Below are 14,554 nucleotides of genomic sequence, written 5' to 3' on the forward strand. Positions count from 1 at the left end.
GCAGCCTTCCAGGTTCCTCGTCCACACCTCTCTGCTAGTGAAGACAATGGGCGGCTTCCAACATTTTATAACTACCAATTTGTACTTCTTTTTAAAATTTTTTTTTTATTGATTTCAGAGAGGGAGAGAGAGAGAGAAACATTAACGATGAGATAGAATCATTGATCGGCTGCCTCCTGGAGGCCCCCTACTGGGGGTTGAGCCTGCACCTGGGCATGTGCCAGTGAGTGAATGGAACCTGGGACCTTTCAGTCCGAAGGCTGACACTCTATCCACCAAGCCAAACCAGCTAGGGCCCAATTTGTACTTCTTAATCCCTTCACCTTTTTCACTCAGTCCCCCCAAATCCCTTCCCAGCTTTTTGCCAACTTAATAGGTAAAAATAATTTAATATATTTTAATAGTTGACAATTTTTAAATTGATTTGAGAGAGAGAGGAAAGGAGAGAGAGAAAAAAAATCAATTTGTTATGATGCACTGTTTGATTCTTGTATGTGCCCTGACGGGATGCAACCCGCCCGCACCACCTTGGTCTATCTAGAGGATGTTCTAACCAACTAACCTACCCCACCAGGCGGATGGGTGAAAATAATTTAAATACAATTTTGCACTTCTTTGGTTAAATTTCAATATGATTATTATTTTTTTAAAATATATTTTATTGATTTTTTACAGAGAGGAAGAGAGAGGGATAGAGAGTTAGAAACATCGATCAGCTGCCTCTTGCACACCCCCTACTGGGGATGTGCCTGCAACCAAGGTACATGCCCCTGACCGGAATCGAACCCGGGACCCTTGAGTCCGCAGGCCGACACTCTATCCACTGAGTCAAACCGGTCTCGGCTCAATATGATTATTGATCGTATTATTCATTTTCTTTATGAGTGCCTGTTCATATCATTTGCCCATATTTTTTTTTTTGATGGGTGACATTTGTTTTCTTCATTTGTAAGAGCTCTTTACATATAGGGGCATCCGTTTGTAACCTGTAAGAAAACCTTGGCTGGCAGTGCAAACCGCAGGCTACAAAGTGACCCTGACGCTTCTTAAACCGGAGAGCGGGTCTGAGGATGATTATCTGTGAAGAACACACCCCGGCAGGAGCACGGCCCCGGGTGGGAGAAGCCTTCTCCGCGCACAGCCCGGCCGGCGGAGGGCAGAACGCAGTGCGCAGGAACGGAAGCCGGGCCGCCCTTCCCCCACCCGCTTCCGGCCTCGGCTCCGTTCTCCCGCCTCCGCCTCCGTCGCGGCTCGTGGTCGTCCCGCCATGGCTCTGTCGCGGGGGCTCCCCCGAGAGCTGGCCGAGGCCGTGACCCGGGGCCGGGTGCTGGTGGTGGGCGCGGGCGGCATCGGCTGTGAGCTCCTCAAGAACCTCGTGCTCACCGGGTTCTCCCACATCGACCTGGTGAGGGCCCGGCGTGCGCGCGGGCTGATGGGGGGGGGGGTCGTGGGGCCGAGGTCCGGGGGTCGGGACCGGAGTGGGAGTGCCCCGGCGGGCCGAGAGGCTCCGGGGGTCCCGGCTGGAGAGAGGGAGCTTATCGGCGGGGGCGGAGCGGGCCTGGCCGCGGGCTGGCCTGCTCGGGACGCTGAGGAGGCCGCGGGCCCCATCTTCCGGGCATCCCGCCGGGCCGGCCTCCGCTTCCCGGGCCGCGCCGATGTGTGGCGTTTCTGGGCTGGAGAAGCGGCCTCTGGTCTTGCGGCTTGAGGGCCGTTCCTAGCTTTAACGGGAGGCGGGCGGGGATTGCACTTCTGGTGCACGTTGTGACTGTTGAAATCGGAGGTCCCCCTTAACTCAGAAATAATGATCCAGAGACGAGGGTGGAGATAATAGCATCCCACAGAGCACTTGTCCCGAGTCTGCGGAGACCCCGAGGCGCTTACCCGCGTTCACGCGGTTCATCTTCATACCACCGGGAGGCTGCAAACGATGGCTGTTTGCATCGCCTGTGGTCGTTCACGGGTTCCAGGGAAGAAAAGGGAGAGGCAGTGAGGTTTAGCAATGTAGTACCTTGGGTCACGAAGCGAGTGGCCAGACTCTTTGGGACTCATGCTTTTCTGTTCTGGGTCAACCTGCGTGACAATACACTTGCTCGTTTCCGCAGATGGTGGTTAGGATCTTAACTTTTGCGTTGGTTTACAACGACTAATTTTAAATCTACTTATTTCTATTAAAGTGAACTTTTTAGAGATTAGAGCTGTTGTTCGTTTTTGGAATTGGATGTGAGTTTAAAGGTGTCTTAAGATGTCATGGAAACTTGGAATGAAAAAAAAAAAAGTAGAGGTGGCTGCCTGAGAGCTAATGATGAGTGATTGGGGGAAACAATTCAAACGTTTTTCCTTTGTTTTTTAATAGGGCTTTTCTTCCCATTCACTTCTGTACTACAAATCCAAAATGGTTGTGCCTTACCTGATAAACAGTGACACATATGTAAAAGAACCGTTTTATAATAGACACCTGAAAAATACATGCTGATCCTTGGTAGCCTGGGTTTCAACTGCCAGCCAGTTTTTGTGGGAAAATTTTTTTCCCCTCAATATATTTTATTGATTTTTTACAGAGAGGAAGGGAGAGGGAGAGAGAGTTAGAAACATCGATGAGAGAGAAACATTGATCAGCTGCCTCCTGCACACCCCCCTACTGGGGATGTGCCCGCAACCAAGGTACATGCCCTTGACCGGAATCGAACCCGGGACCCTTCAGTCCGCATGCTGACGCTCTATCCACTGAGCCAAACCGGTTTCAGCTTGTGGGAACATTTTTTTATTCAAGGTTTTGTAGTCAATTTTTGAACATACAAATAAAAAAATTGTTGTTTAGGTTGTTTATATGTTTCGATGATTTTCACAAATTAACCAAATCCGTTAAGATGTTTCACAATTAGAACATTTGATTACTCTTTATATAAACTTATTGAAATGGAATGAAAATGGCTTTTAGTCGTTATTTTCATCCTTAATATTTACTTTGGAGCAGCAGTTAGATAAGGCTTAAAACAACACATTTAAAATCTTGTGTAGAGCCCCAGCTGGTTTGGCTCAGTGGATAGAGCATCTGCCTGTGGACTGAAGGGTCCCGGATTTGATTCCAGCCAAGGGCACATGCCAGGGTTTCTGGGCTTGATCCCGAGTAGGGGGTGTGCAGGAGGCAGCCGATCAATGATTCTCGCTCATCATTGATGTTTCTAAATCTCTCTCCCTCTCCCTTCCTCTGTGAAATTAATAAAAATATAATTTAAAAAATCTTGTATAGAAATTTTTCTTTACAGCCCTCAGGAAATAATTATAAATGATATTGTGGGGGCTGGCTGAGGTTGCTCTGTGGTTGTGCATTGACCTATGAATCAGGAGGTCACGGTTCGATTCCTGTCAGGGCACATGCAGGGGTTGTGGGCCCCATCCCACCAATGGTTCTCATCATTGAGATGTTTCTATCTCTCTGTCCTTCTCCCTCTCTGAAATCAATAAAAATATATTTTTTAAATGATATTTGTATGTGTGAAGACTTTTTAATTAAAGAAATTAGCAAAAACGCAATAAATTTGTCAAGTATCACTTAAGAAAAAGGGCACAGTTAAATCCACTATGTGGATTTGAAAGACTAATTAGATCGATAGAGATTAATTATATACTGTTTTTTTTATTTTGGTTAATCACACGAGGATTTTTTTTCCCAATTGATTTTTAGAAAGCATGGAAGGGAGGGAGAGGAGAGAGAGAAAACATCAATGTGATGTTTCCCTTGACAGGGAATTGAACCTGAGATCCCTTGTACAGGGACCAATAACACTCTAACCTCTGAGCAACACTGGTCAGGACTATAATGTATTTTCAATATGAAACTTATTTTTTTAAAAAAAAATTATTAATTTTTAGAGAGATAGAGGAAGGGAGAGGGAGATAGAGAAAAACATCCATTGGTTTTATTTATTTACTAGAGGCCCGGTGCACGAAATCCGTGCACGGAGGGGGGTTTGTCCCGCAGCCCAGCCTGTACCCTCTCTAATCTGGGACCCCTCGAGGGATGTCCGACTGCCCTCTCACAATCCAGGACTGCTGGCTCCCAACTGCTTGCCTTCCTGATTGCCCCTAACCACTCTGCCTGCCAGCCTGATCACCCCCTAACCACTCCGCTGCCAGCCTGTTTGCCCCCAACTTCCCTCCTCTGCCGGCCTGGTCACCCCTAACTGCCCTCTCCTGCAGCATTGATCACCTCCAGCTGCCCTCCCTTGCAGGCCTGGTCCTTCTCAACTGCCTCCCTTGCAGGCCGGGTGCCTCCCAACTGCCCTCCCCTGCTGGCCATCTTGTGGTGGCCATCTTGTGTCCACATGGGGGCAGGATCTTTGACCACATGGGGGAAGCTATATTGTGTGTTGCAGTGATGATCAATCTGCATATTACTCTCTTATTAGATAGGATAGAGGCCTGGTACAGGGGTGGGGGCCAGCTGGTTTGCCCTGAAGGGTGTCCCTGATCAGGGTGGGGTTCCCGTGGGGCGGCCTGAGCGAGGGGCCTGTGGTGGTTTGCAGGCCCGCCACGCCCCCTGGCAACCCAAGAGGAGGCCCTGGTATCTGGAATTTATTTTCCTTCTACAATTGAAACTTTGTAGTCTGGAGCAGAGCCAAGCCTGTGGCTCCCTCAGCGGCCGGCAGCCATTTCTGTTGGGGTTATAATTGAAACTTTGTAGCCTTAAGCGGGTGAGCCCGGCCAGGGTGTGCGGAAAATTTTGCTTCCCCTGTTGCCGGGGACAACCCTGGCCTGCTCTCTCAAGCTCCATTCTGCTGCCATTTCTGTTTGAATTTGTTTACCTTCTATAATTGAAACTTTGTAGCTTGAGTGGAGGCTTAGGCCTGGCAAGGGCAGGCGGAAAGCTTGCCTTCCTTTGTTACCTAGGAAACCTTGCTCTCTGTGGCTGTAGCCATCTTGGTTGAGTTAATTTGCATACTCGCTCTGATTGGATGGTGGGCGTGACTTGTGGGTGTGTCAGAGGTATGGTCAATTTGCATATTTGTCTATTATTAGGTAGGATGCATTCACTGTTGATTCTTTTTTGTTGTTAATCCTCACCAGAGGATATCTTTTCCATTGATTTTTTTTTTTTTTAGAGAGAGAGAATGGAAGGGGAGAAAGAAAGAAACAGAAATGTCAGTCTGAGAGAGACACATAGATTGGTTGCCTCCTGCACATAGCCCTGGTTGCCAGGAATCAGGGAGCGAACCTGCAAACCAGGTACATGCCCTTGACCGGTAATCGAATCTGAAACTCTTGGGTGCTTGAGCACTCTAACCACTGGATAATGTTGGCCAGGGCTCACTGGTTGATTCTTCTATGTGCCCTGACCTGGGATGGAATCTGAAACCTTGGCGTGCTGGCAGGATGCGCTAACCATCTGAGCTACCAACATTTGCTAGGATGATTCAACAAAAGAAAAAAAAAGCATCCTTTCTAAAAATTTTCTTAGAAAGTTCTTTTTTTAAAATATATTTTATTGATTTTTTACAGAGAGGAAGAGAGAGGGATAGAGAGTCAGAAACATCGATCAGCTGCCCCCTGCACACCCCCCACTGGGGATGTGCCCGCAACCAAGGCACATGCCCTTGACCGGAATCGAACCTGGGACCCTTGAGTCTGCAGGCCGACGCTCTATCCACTGAGCCAAACCGGTTTCGGCAGAAAGTTCTCTCTTAAGTTATGCATTAAATTATCGGTTTTAAGAATTTTGGTATTGGTAAAAAAGCATTTTCTCCACCAAATGTAGCAAATATCAAAAGTTCTGAGTTAATGGATGCTGAGAATAGTGATATTGCTCAAACATACCAGAAAATTTGTGATTTATCTGGGTTTTATGCATTTGTAGATTGATCTGGATACTATTGATGTCAGCAATCTCAACAGGCAGTTTTTGTTTCAAAAGAAACATGTTGGAAGATCAAAGGCCCAGGTAATTTTTCATATCATTTCTATTTATCCATTTATATATCCTACCCTTTGATGGATTTTCTATTTATGATATCAGATTAATTTGTACTAAGGAGAATATGGGGAAGCAATATCTCTTCGTAGCTGAGAGATTGTTAAGAATAAAAATATGTGGGGGGGGGGAGTAAAGAACTAAATATGCCCTCTCTAGGGGGAGTGGGGGTGTCTACCGAGGAAATGGAAGTGCTCTACCAAATCCTGTAAATGGTGTCCCTTTCTTACTTAAATTTCTGATTGTTTGCTTAGGATAAACCTGTTCCAACCTTCCCTAGAGGTTGGCTGCTCCTATATTGGCTTATGCTATTGTCTCTTTTTATAGGAGACGGCCTCCCCTGAGGTTCTAGCCACCCTGACCTTTAGTTCCTTGAGTGTTCCATTTTATTCAGTCGTAAAACATCTTTTCCCAGCCCTTTTGGCAGACTCCCACGCTTTTCTCTATTTGGCTTTCTTCTCTAGGGGTACTCGCCTAAACCTCTTGGACCAGACCAGTTCTTCATAATAACCTCTACTTTTTCTGAGTATCATTTATCATACTTTGTAGTTATATTTATCTAGGTGGTTATTTGATTAATGTCATTTTTGTTCACCAGTGCCTTGTACCGATCCTGGTACATAGAAGATGCTCAGTAAATATTTGTTGAAAGAATGAATGACTTCTTTACTGTATTTTATATTTTTTCTTAAGTTTGTCATTCTTGTAGAATTATATGTAGGAATGGGGCAGTCCTCCTGTTTATGAATATGTGTATATAGTTTAATTTTAATGAAATTTTGTAATATTTTAATATTTCTTTAGTTTTTAATATGAATAACATTATGTAAGTAGGTGAAATAACAGTATTGTCTGCCATAAAAATGTTTCAAATACAGATAAAAATGTTGTATTAATTTAGTAAATTAGTAATTTAGTGTTGCTTGTTTTTCCAGGTTGCCAAAGAAAGTGTACTGCAGTTTTACCCGAAAGCTAATATCATAGCCTACCATGACAGCATCATGAAGTATGCTCTAATTATTACGTTGCAGAATTGTTTGTTGTGAACTTTTAAAGTTTTATTAAAGTATAAGGTATTTTTATTAGCCAAATATGTGAGCTTGAAGTCAGTCTGCTTTTTTAAAAAATTATTTTACTAGAATAATTAGAATGTGATAGTTTGTGCCACATAAGTTGAGTGGCATTCTTGTAATAAGTGTGTGTGAATGATCAAATCATATATATATATATATATATATGATTTGATCATTCAAATCATATATATGATTTGAATGATTTAGCTAAGAGGTAATGTATTTTAATACTTTCAATAAATAATTTACTTGGAACCTGAATATAAGGATCTTATAGTCTTGTTTCAAATATAAATATATTCTAAACTATGACAAATCCTTTTATGTGATGATTCAAATTTTTCTAAATATATTGCTCTCATTCTGATTGATTTCAGTTGTGGTCTTTTTGAGTTTAAAAGGTTCCTTCCCAGCATAATTCATTTTTTAGGACTGTGATTTCTATAACATAACCCTAGGAATTGTGATGGAGCAGTAGTTTTAACAGTATATAAATAAGCTCTGATCTTAGTAAAATAGAGTAAATATAACATTTTGGACGTGTTGGGTCATAGGGCCTCAATTCTTTACCTATAGTTATGTAACTCACAAGTAAACAGTATTAAAAATGAGTTCTTACATAAGGTCTGGAATTAGAGGAAGTTTTATACTTTCTCAGGGAATTTGTATCTCTAGCTTTTTATTCTCGGGATGTTTGCTCTACAAGCCTGCCTATAGCCCTGTAACCCCCTTACCCTGTGTTATTTTCCCAGTGCTGCTAAAAGCAGGGACTCTAGGGGCCTGAACCCTGCCTGATCCTAACCATGTGAGGTGAAGCCAGAGGCCAGGCAGATCCTGGGAATGTGTTCTTTGTATGTTCCCAGGCACTTGCTGCCCAGAGAAGGCCTGGTGGGACTAGTGAGGTCATGCCATCTTTCTGCTAGTTGTAGATCCTGCTCTTGTGCCCTAGGTAGCTGGCCAAAAAGGATGAGGAGTCATAGGGATTAGCGGGGAGTAATTTCTTTAAAATCCACTTACGGTGTTTAGAAAAAGTCAAACCTATGTAAATGGTAGAGAGCCCTAATTATATCAGTTATTTTTGCACTATTTAATATAGTAATCGTGCTTTTTAGGACCTTGTATTATATTCTGTGAAGACCCTATATGTAAGGCAAGCTGTTTTGTTGACCTTTTTTTGTTTTGCTTTGTAGCCCCGACTATAATGTGGAATTTTTTCGACAATTTATATTGGTTATGAATGCTTTAGATAACAGAGGTGAGATTATTTTAATACTTTTAATTTCTAAGTATTTTTCTTTCCCCATAACAAGGCTGTTTACACATTTAGAATTAATCAAAATATTTTCTTATGAGTTAGAACTTTAAGGGGAAGTGTGTCATCAGGCTTAAGTCTTGCCAAATGATTGTAATTTTAATTAAAACTGGTTCCAGACAGGAATTTAACTGTCATATATTCTGCTGTTCTACCAAAAGGTGTGAATGAATATAAGGGAACTTAAAATACTAAAAAGGGTAACTACATAGGGTGCATGCATGGGTGTTTGATTCAGATTATCCCAGCACTTAAACAGAGTCACACCCCTCATCTATGTGGAAATCTAAGAATTACCAATGTCTTACCAGATCTCACCCAAGACCACTTCAGTCAGACTTAAGGGGCCATATTTCTTGAGTTCCCTGGATGATTCTAAAGTGCAGTTAGGACTGAAAACCACTGTTTTGAGAATGAGACAACAGGATCCCAAAGTTAATACAGAAGCCATGGCTCTTGAATTATTGCAAGTATATCTGGTGCTGTAAGATATATTGGATTCTATTAGATGTACATATTATATCCCAATTCAACTTTTCACAATATGCGGTGATGTCTTGTATAATCTAGTATTGTATAGCTAGTCATTGTTAGCAAATCTGTGTGTCTGTAATGTGGGATGAAAATACTTAATATCCCTTGCCTGTAATTACTTCCACATGTAAAAGTACATCTGTCAAGTGAGTTTGTAACAATTTGGGCCAGAAATACCAAAAGAAAAACCATACAGAGTAGCATGAGGAAGAATCAGAATGACTCTTTTAACTGAACTCATCTTTTACCTAGCTTAATACTACCTTAATAGTTCCAACTTGATGTCCCCCCTATGTTCTAAACTTATATGTATTACCTGATAATTGTATTAGAATAATAGCAAGTTAAGGAATAGGAACACATTAAAACAACGTTTTAGCCAAGGTTAAAAGAGTAGGCACAGCAATAGAAGTAGAAGATGGCACTTTGGAATTTTAAAAATAAATATAGGAGTACTTTTCCTGGAGTAAATTTATGATATAAATTTCTTATAAATTTTGCTAGTGAATGTTTCTTAAATGTCTGTAACAGTTGTATTATTCTGGTCATAGCTGTAAGAAAATTGCATATAATCCGGCCGGTGTGCCTCAGTAGTTGAGCATCAACCTATGAACCAGGAGGTCTTGGATTTATTCCTGGTCAGGGCACATCCTATTAACATGGTTGTGGGCTCGATCCACAGTAAGGGGAGTGCACGAGGCAGCTGATCAATGATTCCTATCATTGATGTGTGTGGTGTGTTTTTTTTTAATTTTTTTATTGATTAAGGTATCACATTCCCATACCACACCCCTCCCCACACATGTCCTCACCCCCGTGTTGTCCTTAACCGCCGGTTAGCCTCATATGCCTGCACACAAATCCTTTGGTTGATCTCCCCATTTACCCCCACCCTTCCCTCCCCTCCCCCCGAGGCCCGACAGTCTGATCCATGCCTCCTTGTTTCTGGGTCTGTTCTTGTTCATCAGTCTATGTTGTTCATTATTTCCCCTAGATGAGTGAGATCATGTGCTATTAGAAATACACTTATAAGAACCGAAAATGAGACAAGCAATAATGGTTATGGTGATAGGCAAATGAATCAGTGTGTAGTGAGTTTCTTTCTGGGCCAACAGTTCTTTTGGGACCCAATTTCCATTGATGTTTCTTTTTACTTTTTTTTTAAATTCCTCATTCAAGGATATTTTTTTCCTTTGATTCCTAGAGAGAGTGGAAGGAGTGGGAAGAAGGGGAGAGAGAGAGAAAAACATGGACATGAGAGAGACACATTGATTGGTTGCCTCCTGCACATGCTCCTATTGGGGCTGGGGAACCTGCAACCGAGGTACATGCCGTAGACCAGGAATTGAACCATCTGAGGGCCGACACTCTAGCCACTGAGAAAACCAACCAGGGCTCATCATTGATATTTCCGTCTCTTTCTTCCTCTCCCTTCCTCTCTGAAATCAATAAAAACACATATTAAAAAAAAGGCCATGCCTTTGTGGTGTGGCTCAGTGGTTGAGTGTTCACCTATGAACCAGGAGTTCACAGTTCAATTCCTGGTCAGGGCACATTCCCAGGTTGTGGGCTTGAGCCCAAGTGCAGGTCATGCAGGAGGCAGCTGATCAACGATTCTCTCTCATCATTGATGTTTCTAACTTTTTCCCTCTCCCTTCCTCTCTAAAATCAATAAGTACTTAAGAAAAGGGGGGAAAGAAATTGCATGTAAAATAAAAGCAATAAGAAATTGTTTGAGTAAATGTCAACCTAGTTAAAGGTTAATTAATTTCTTTTCCCCCATAAAGTCCTGCTAACTAGTATTTTTCTTCCAGCTGCCCGCAACCATGTTAATAGGATGTGTCTGGCAGCTGACGTCCCTCTTATCGAGAGTGGAACTGCTGGTTATCTTGGGCAAGTAACTACTATCAAAAAGGTAAAGAACTTTTTTTAATATACTTTCCAGATCCTTATTTGGGACCTCTAAGATGTAGACTTTGGATTTATATGATACTAGAGGTTTGTTGCACAAAGATTCGTGCAATAGGCCTTCCTTCCCCTGGTTGCTGGCACCGGTTTTCCTCCGGCACCCAGGACCCAGGTCTTCACTCTGGCCACAGCAGAGGAGCCAAGCATCGCTGCGGCTGGGGTGGAGAAGCCTAGCCTCAGTCTTCAGTCTTCACTTGGGCCAGAGATTTCCGTCTTTGCTCCATGTCTGCATATGCAAATTAACTCGCCATCTTTGTTGGGTTAATTTACATACTCCTGATTGGCTGGTGGGCATCACGGAGGTACCATCAATTTGCATCTTTTTTATTAGTGTAGATGGGCTGGTCAGGATCCAGGATATAAGGAATTTTGTGCCCCTACAAAATTTAGGATACCATAAAGGTACCCCAAAAGAGGGTAGATCTTTTTATCTTTGCTACTTTGGGTCATATAACTTGTATATTAAAATCTGTAGACTGGTAAGCATAATGAACTTGACTTTTAAAATTCCTTGTACACCTGAGGCATATCATGTTATAGTTGATACATGGTAAACCAGGCTTCTAAAAAGTGACTTTTTGTGTAAAAAAGTCTGCATATATAGATCTGAAGAGTATGCTGAAAAATATTTTTGGTGTATTTGAAATGTTTCAAATGTTTAGATAAAACTAGAGAATAACAGCAAATATCAGTGTACTCATAATCCAATTTTATAAAATCTCAGCATTGTGATTCATTTCCTGTTCACATCTTTTTTCTTTTTCTTTTTAAAAAAAAATACATTTTATTGATTTTTTTACAGAGAGGAAGGGAGAGGGATAGAGAGTTAGAAACATTGATGGGAGAGAAACATCAATCAATGCCTCTTGTACACCTCCTACTGGGGAAGTGCCCGCAACCAAGGTACATGCCCTTGAATGGAACCGAACCTGGGACCTTTCAGTCCGCAGGCCGATGCTCTATCCACTGAGCCAAACCAGTTAGGGCTTTTTTCTTTTAATTTTTTCAAGAATCTAAACATAAATACATTCGAAGAATGATTTTACAGATTTTGAAACTAAAAGAAATTACACTCTACTAGAAATTTGCTGTTTTTATACATTATTTGGCAGTTTACTTAAAAGTATGGTTCTACATTGTTTTAATTGTCACAATTACTCCTATTTAGTACTAGAGGCCCAATGCACAAAATTCGTGCAAGAGTAGACCTTCCCCTGGCTGCCAGCACCGGCTTCCTTCTGGCACCTGGGACCCGGGCCCTGGGCTTCCCTCTGGCCACTGGCAGGCACCTGGTCTTCCCTCACAGCTCCGGCTTCTTAGCATATTACGCTTTTATTATTATAGAAGATCTTTCTGCAGACTCGTAATATCAAAGTATTAGATTTAATGAAATCAGTGGAGGCCTTCAGATCTGTGGATAAGTCAATGCAGTTGTTTTTTTTTCCCCTCAGCAGTGAAATGGGAGATAACTGCCTCCATATGACTGCCTCCAATAAAGCATATTGGAAGGCCCCAGAAATGGTATTAATGGGGAAAACCCTGGATCTGCTATAGTTAATATTAAAACATTATTTGCAGGTTTTGGTTCTTTAACCATTATTTGAAAGGTACTTCTCATTACCATGTTTCTGAGATACTAGTATGTATTAACCTTTTGTACTCGGATGTCGAGTGTGACTCGACACAGTTAGCATCGGTAGCAGCTCGTATGTCGAGTTGTATTAAATGTATCAATAATTTGAAATATAAAAAAATGCAAATAAATAAGTTTGTATGCAAAGAAACTCCAGTTTTTTATTCTACTGCCGAGCTTTGTAAAATCTGGGGTATTTAAAAAATTAAATCCCGAGTAGAATAAAGGAATCGAGAAAAAAGCAAGCGAGTGCAAAGGGTTAAAACTGAGGTTGAGAATGGCTGAGAGGAAAAATATTCATTTGATGGTTTTGAAAAATTATCTCAGGTACTGTAGACTTCTAGGGATTTCTTACAGTGTAACTTAAAAGGTAACCCTGTCAGCAAAATGAAGAATATTTCTATTTCGTTTGATAATACCTAGTATTTTTCCATGTATCTGGATAGGATAGGTCTTGAAATACATAATTACTTTTAGTTCATTTAGTTTTTAAGGTAAGGCTATGAATAATCTACACTAATAAAAGAGTAAGATGCAAATTGGCTGTACCTTTGTGATACTCACAAGCCAACCAGGAGTGGATATGCAAATTAACCCAACAAAGATGGGTTAATTTGCATATGCAGGCGCTGAGTGCCATGGCAATGACCCAGGCATTCCGCACCGCCCCAGCTGCTCTCAGTGCTGGCAGCCAGTGGAAGGAAGGCCCATTCTTGCATGAATCTTTGTGCATCGGGCCTCTAATCTTACCTAATAATAGACAAACGTAAATTGACCGTACCTCCACTACGCCCACAGTCAATCAGAGTGAGTATGCAAATTAGAAGGCCAAAGATGGTGGCCACCTAGCTGCTCCAGGCACAGAGTGGCCAGGTGGGGCAGGATGCCTGCTATGAGAGGGAGGGCGGGTTGGGGGGGGGCGAAGAGATCTACAGGATCGGAGTGCTGCAGCAAAGACAAGACTGCAGACTCCGGAGCCTGCAGCAAAGACAAAGAAGGCAGACTCTGGCCAGAGCGAAGGCCTGGGTCCCGGGTGCCAGAGGAAAACCGGTGCTGGAAGCCAAGGGAAGGAAGGCCTATTGCACGAATCTCTTCGTGCAACGGGCCTCTAGTATTTAAATAATTGAGTTTCACAACTTTGAGAGAGAAGTTGTTGGAAAGCTGTATTTCTAGTAGTAGTCTTTCTCTCTCTTTGGTGTAATCAAGATAAAATTCCCATATTTGATACTTAGGTTTGGTAATTTTTATTTTGCTGTTGTAAGTGGTCATTGGTCCAGGAGTCAGAGGAGCCCAGTGATATTGGAGATGGCTTAGTTTTAGCTGTGACTACGGTTGATTCAGTTAGCTTTTATATTATAATTGCTTCTCTGTAAAGTGTAAGGGTTTTGTAGTCACTAGTATTTTAAAATTTCCTTGACAGTATACAATTCAGTTGAAATGGAGATGAATGAATGAAATGGTTATGATAATATTATCTTATTGAGAAACCACCCTCGTGGGGTAACTGTTTTTCTCACATTCTGACTTTGCAGGGTGTGACTGAATGTTATGAATGTCATCCCAAACCAACTCAGAGAACTTTTCCTGGCTGTACAATTCGTAACACACCTTCAGAACCTATTCATTGCATTGTTTGGGCAAAGTATTTGTTCAAGTAAGAATATATGTATATTTCTGGGCATATTTTTAGTACTGATGATAGAAAATGGGGTAATTTTTTATTTAAAGTCTTGGAGAGAGTGTACTCATAGTGAAATTTTTTTGTGGTGGGAAGAGCGGGGAGGGGAGTTAATCCTCACCTGAGGATATTTTTCCATTGATTTTTTAGAGAAAGTGGAAGGGAGGGGGAGAGACACAGAGAGAGAAACAGCGATGTGAGAGAAACACATCCATTGGTTGCCTCCTGCACGTGCCCTGACTAGGGCCTGCAACTGAGGTACATGCTGTTGGCTGGAATCAAACCCTTCCGTCTGCAGGCTTATGCTCTATCCACTGAGCAAACCCAGCTAGTCCTGAATGTTATTTTAAATATGGTGAAGGGACACTTTAATAGCTTCCTTGTGATA

General features: G+C 42.1%; 1 protein-coding gene across 1 annotated transcript in view; it reads left to right on the forward strand.

The window, feature by feature from the left end:
• Positions 1–1,208: 1,208 nt before the first annotated feature.
• UBA2 (ubiquitin like modifier activating enzyme 2) overlaps positions 1,209–14,554 on the forward strand; it is a 52,922-nt gene continuing 39,576 nt past the window's right edge. Inside the window, exons 1-6 of the mRNA XM_079800078.1 lie at positions 1,209–1,405; positions 5,855–5,938; positions 6,904–6,974; positions 8,232–8,296; positions 10,702–10,802; positions 14,021–14,142. Coding sequence (XP_079656204.1) covers positions 1,268–1,405; positions 5,855–5,938; positions 6,904–6,974; positions 8,232–8,296; positions 10,702–10,802; positions 14,021–14,142 — 581 coding nt within the window. The 5' untranslated portion in view covers positions 1,209–1,267. The remainder of the gene's footprint in view (positions 1,406–5,854; positions 5,939–6,903; positions 6,975–8,231; positions 8,297–10,701; positions 10,803–14,020; positions 14,143–14,554) is intronic.

Source organism: Cnephaeus nilssonii, assembly GCF_951640355.1.
Source record: "Cnephaeus nilssonii genome assembly, chromosome: 20".
Classification (NCBI taxonomy): Eukaryota; Metazoa; Chordata; class Mammalia; order Chiroptera; family Vespertilionidae; genus Cnephaeus; species Cnephaeus nilssonii.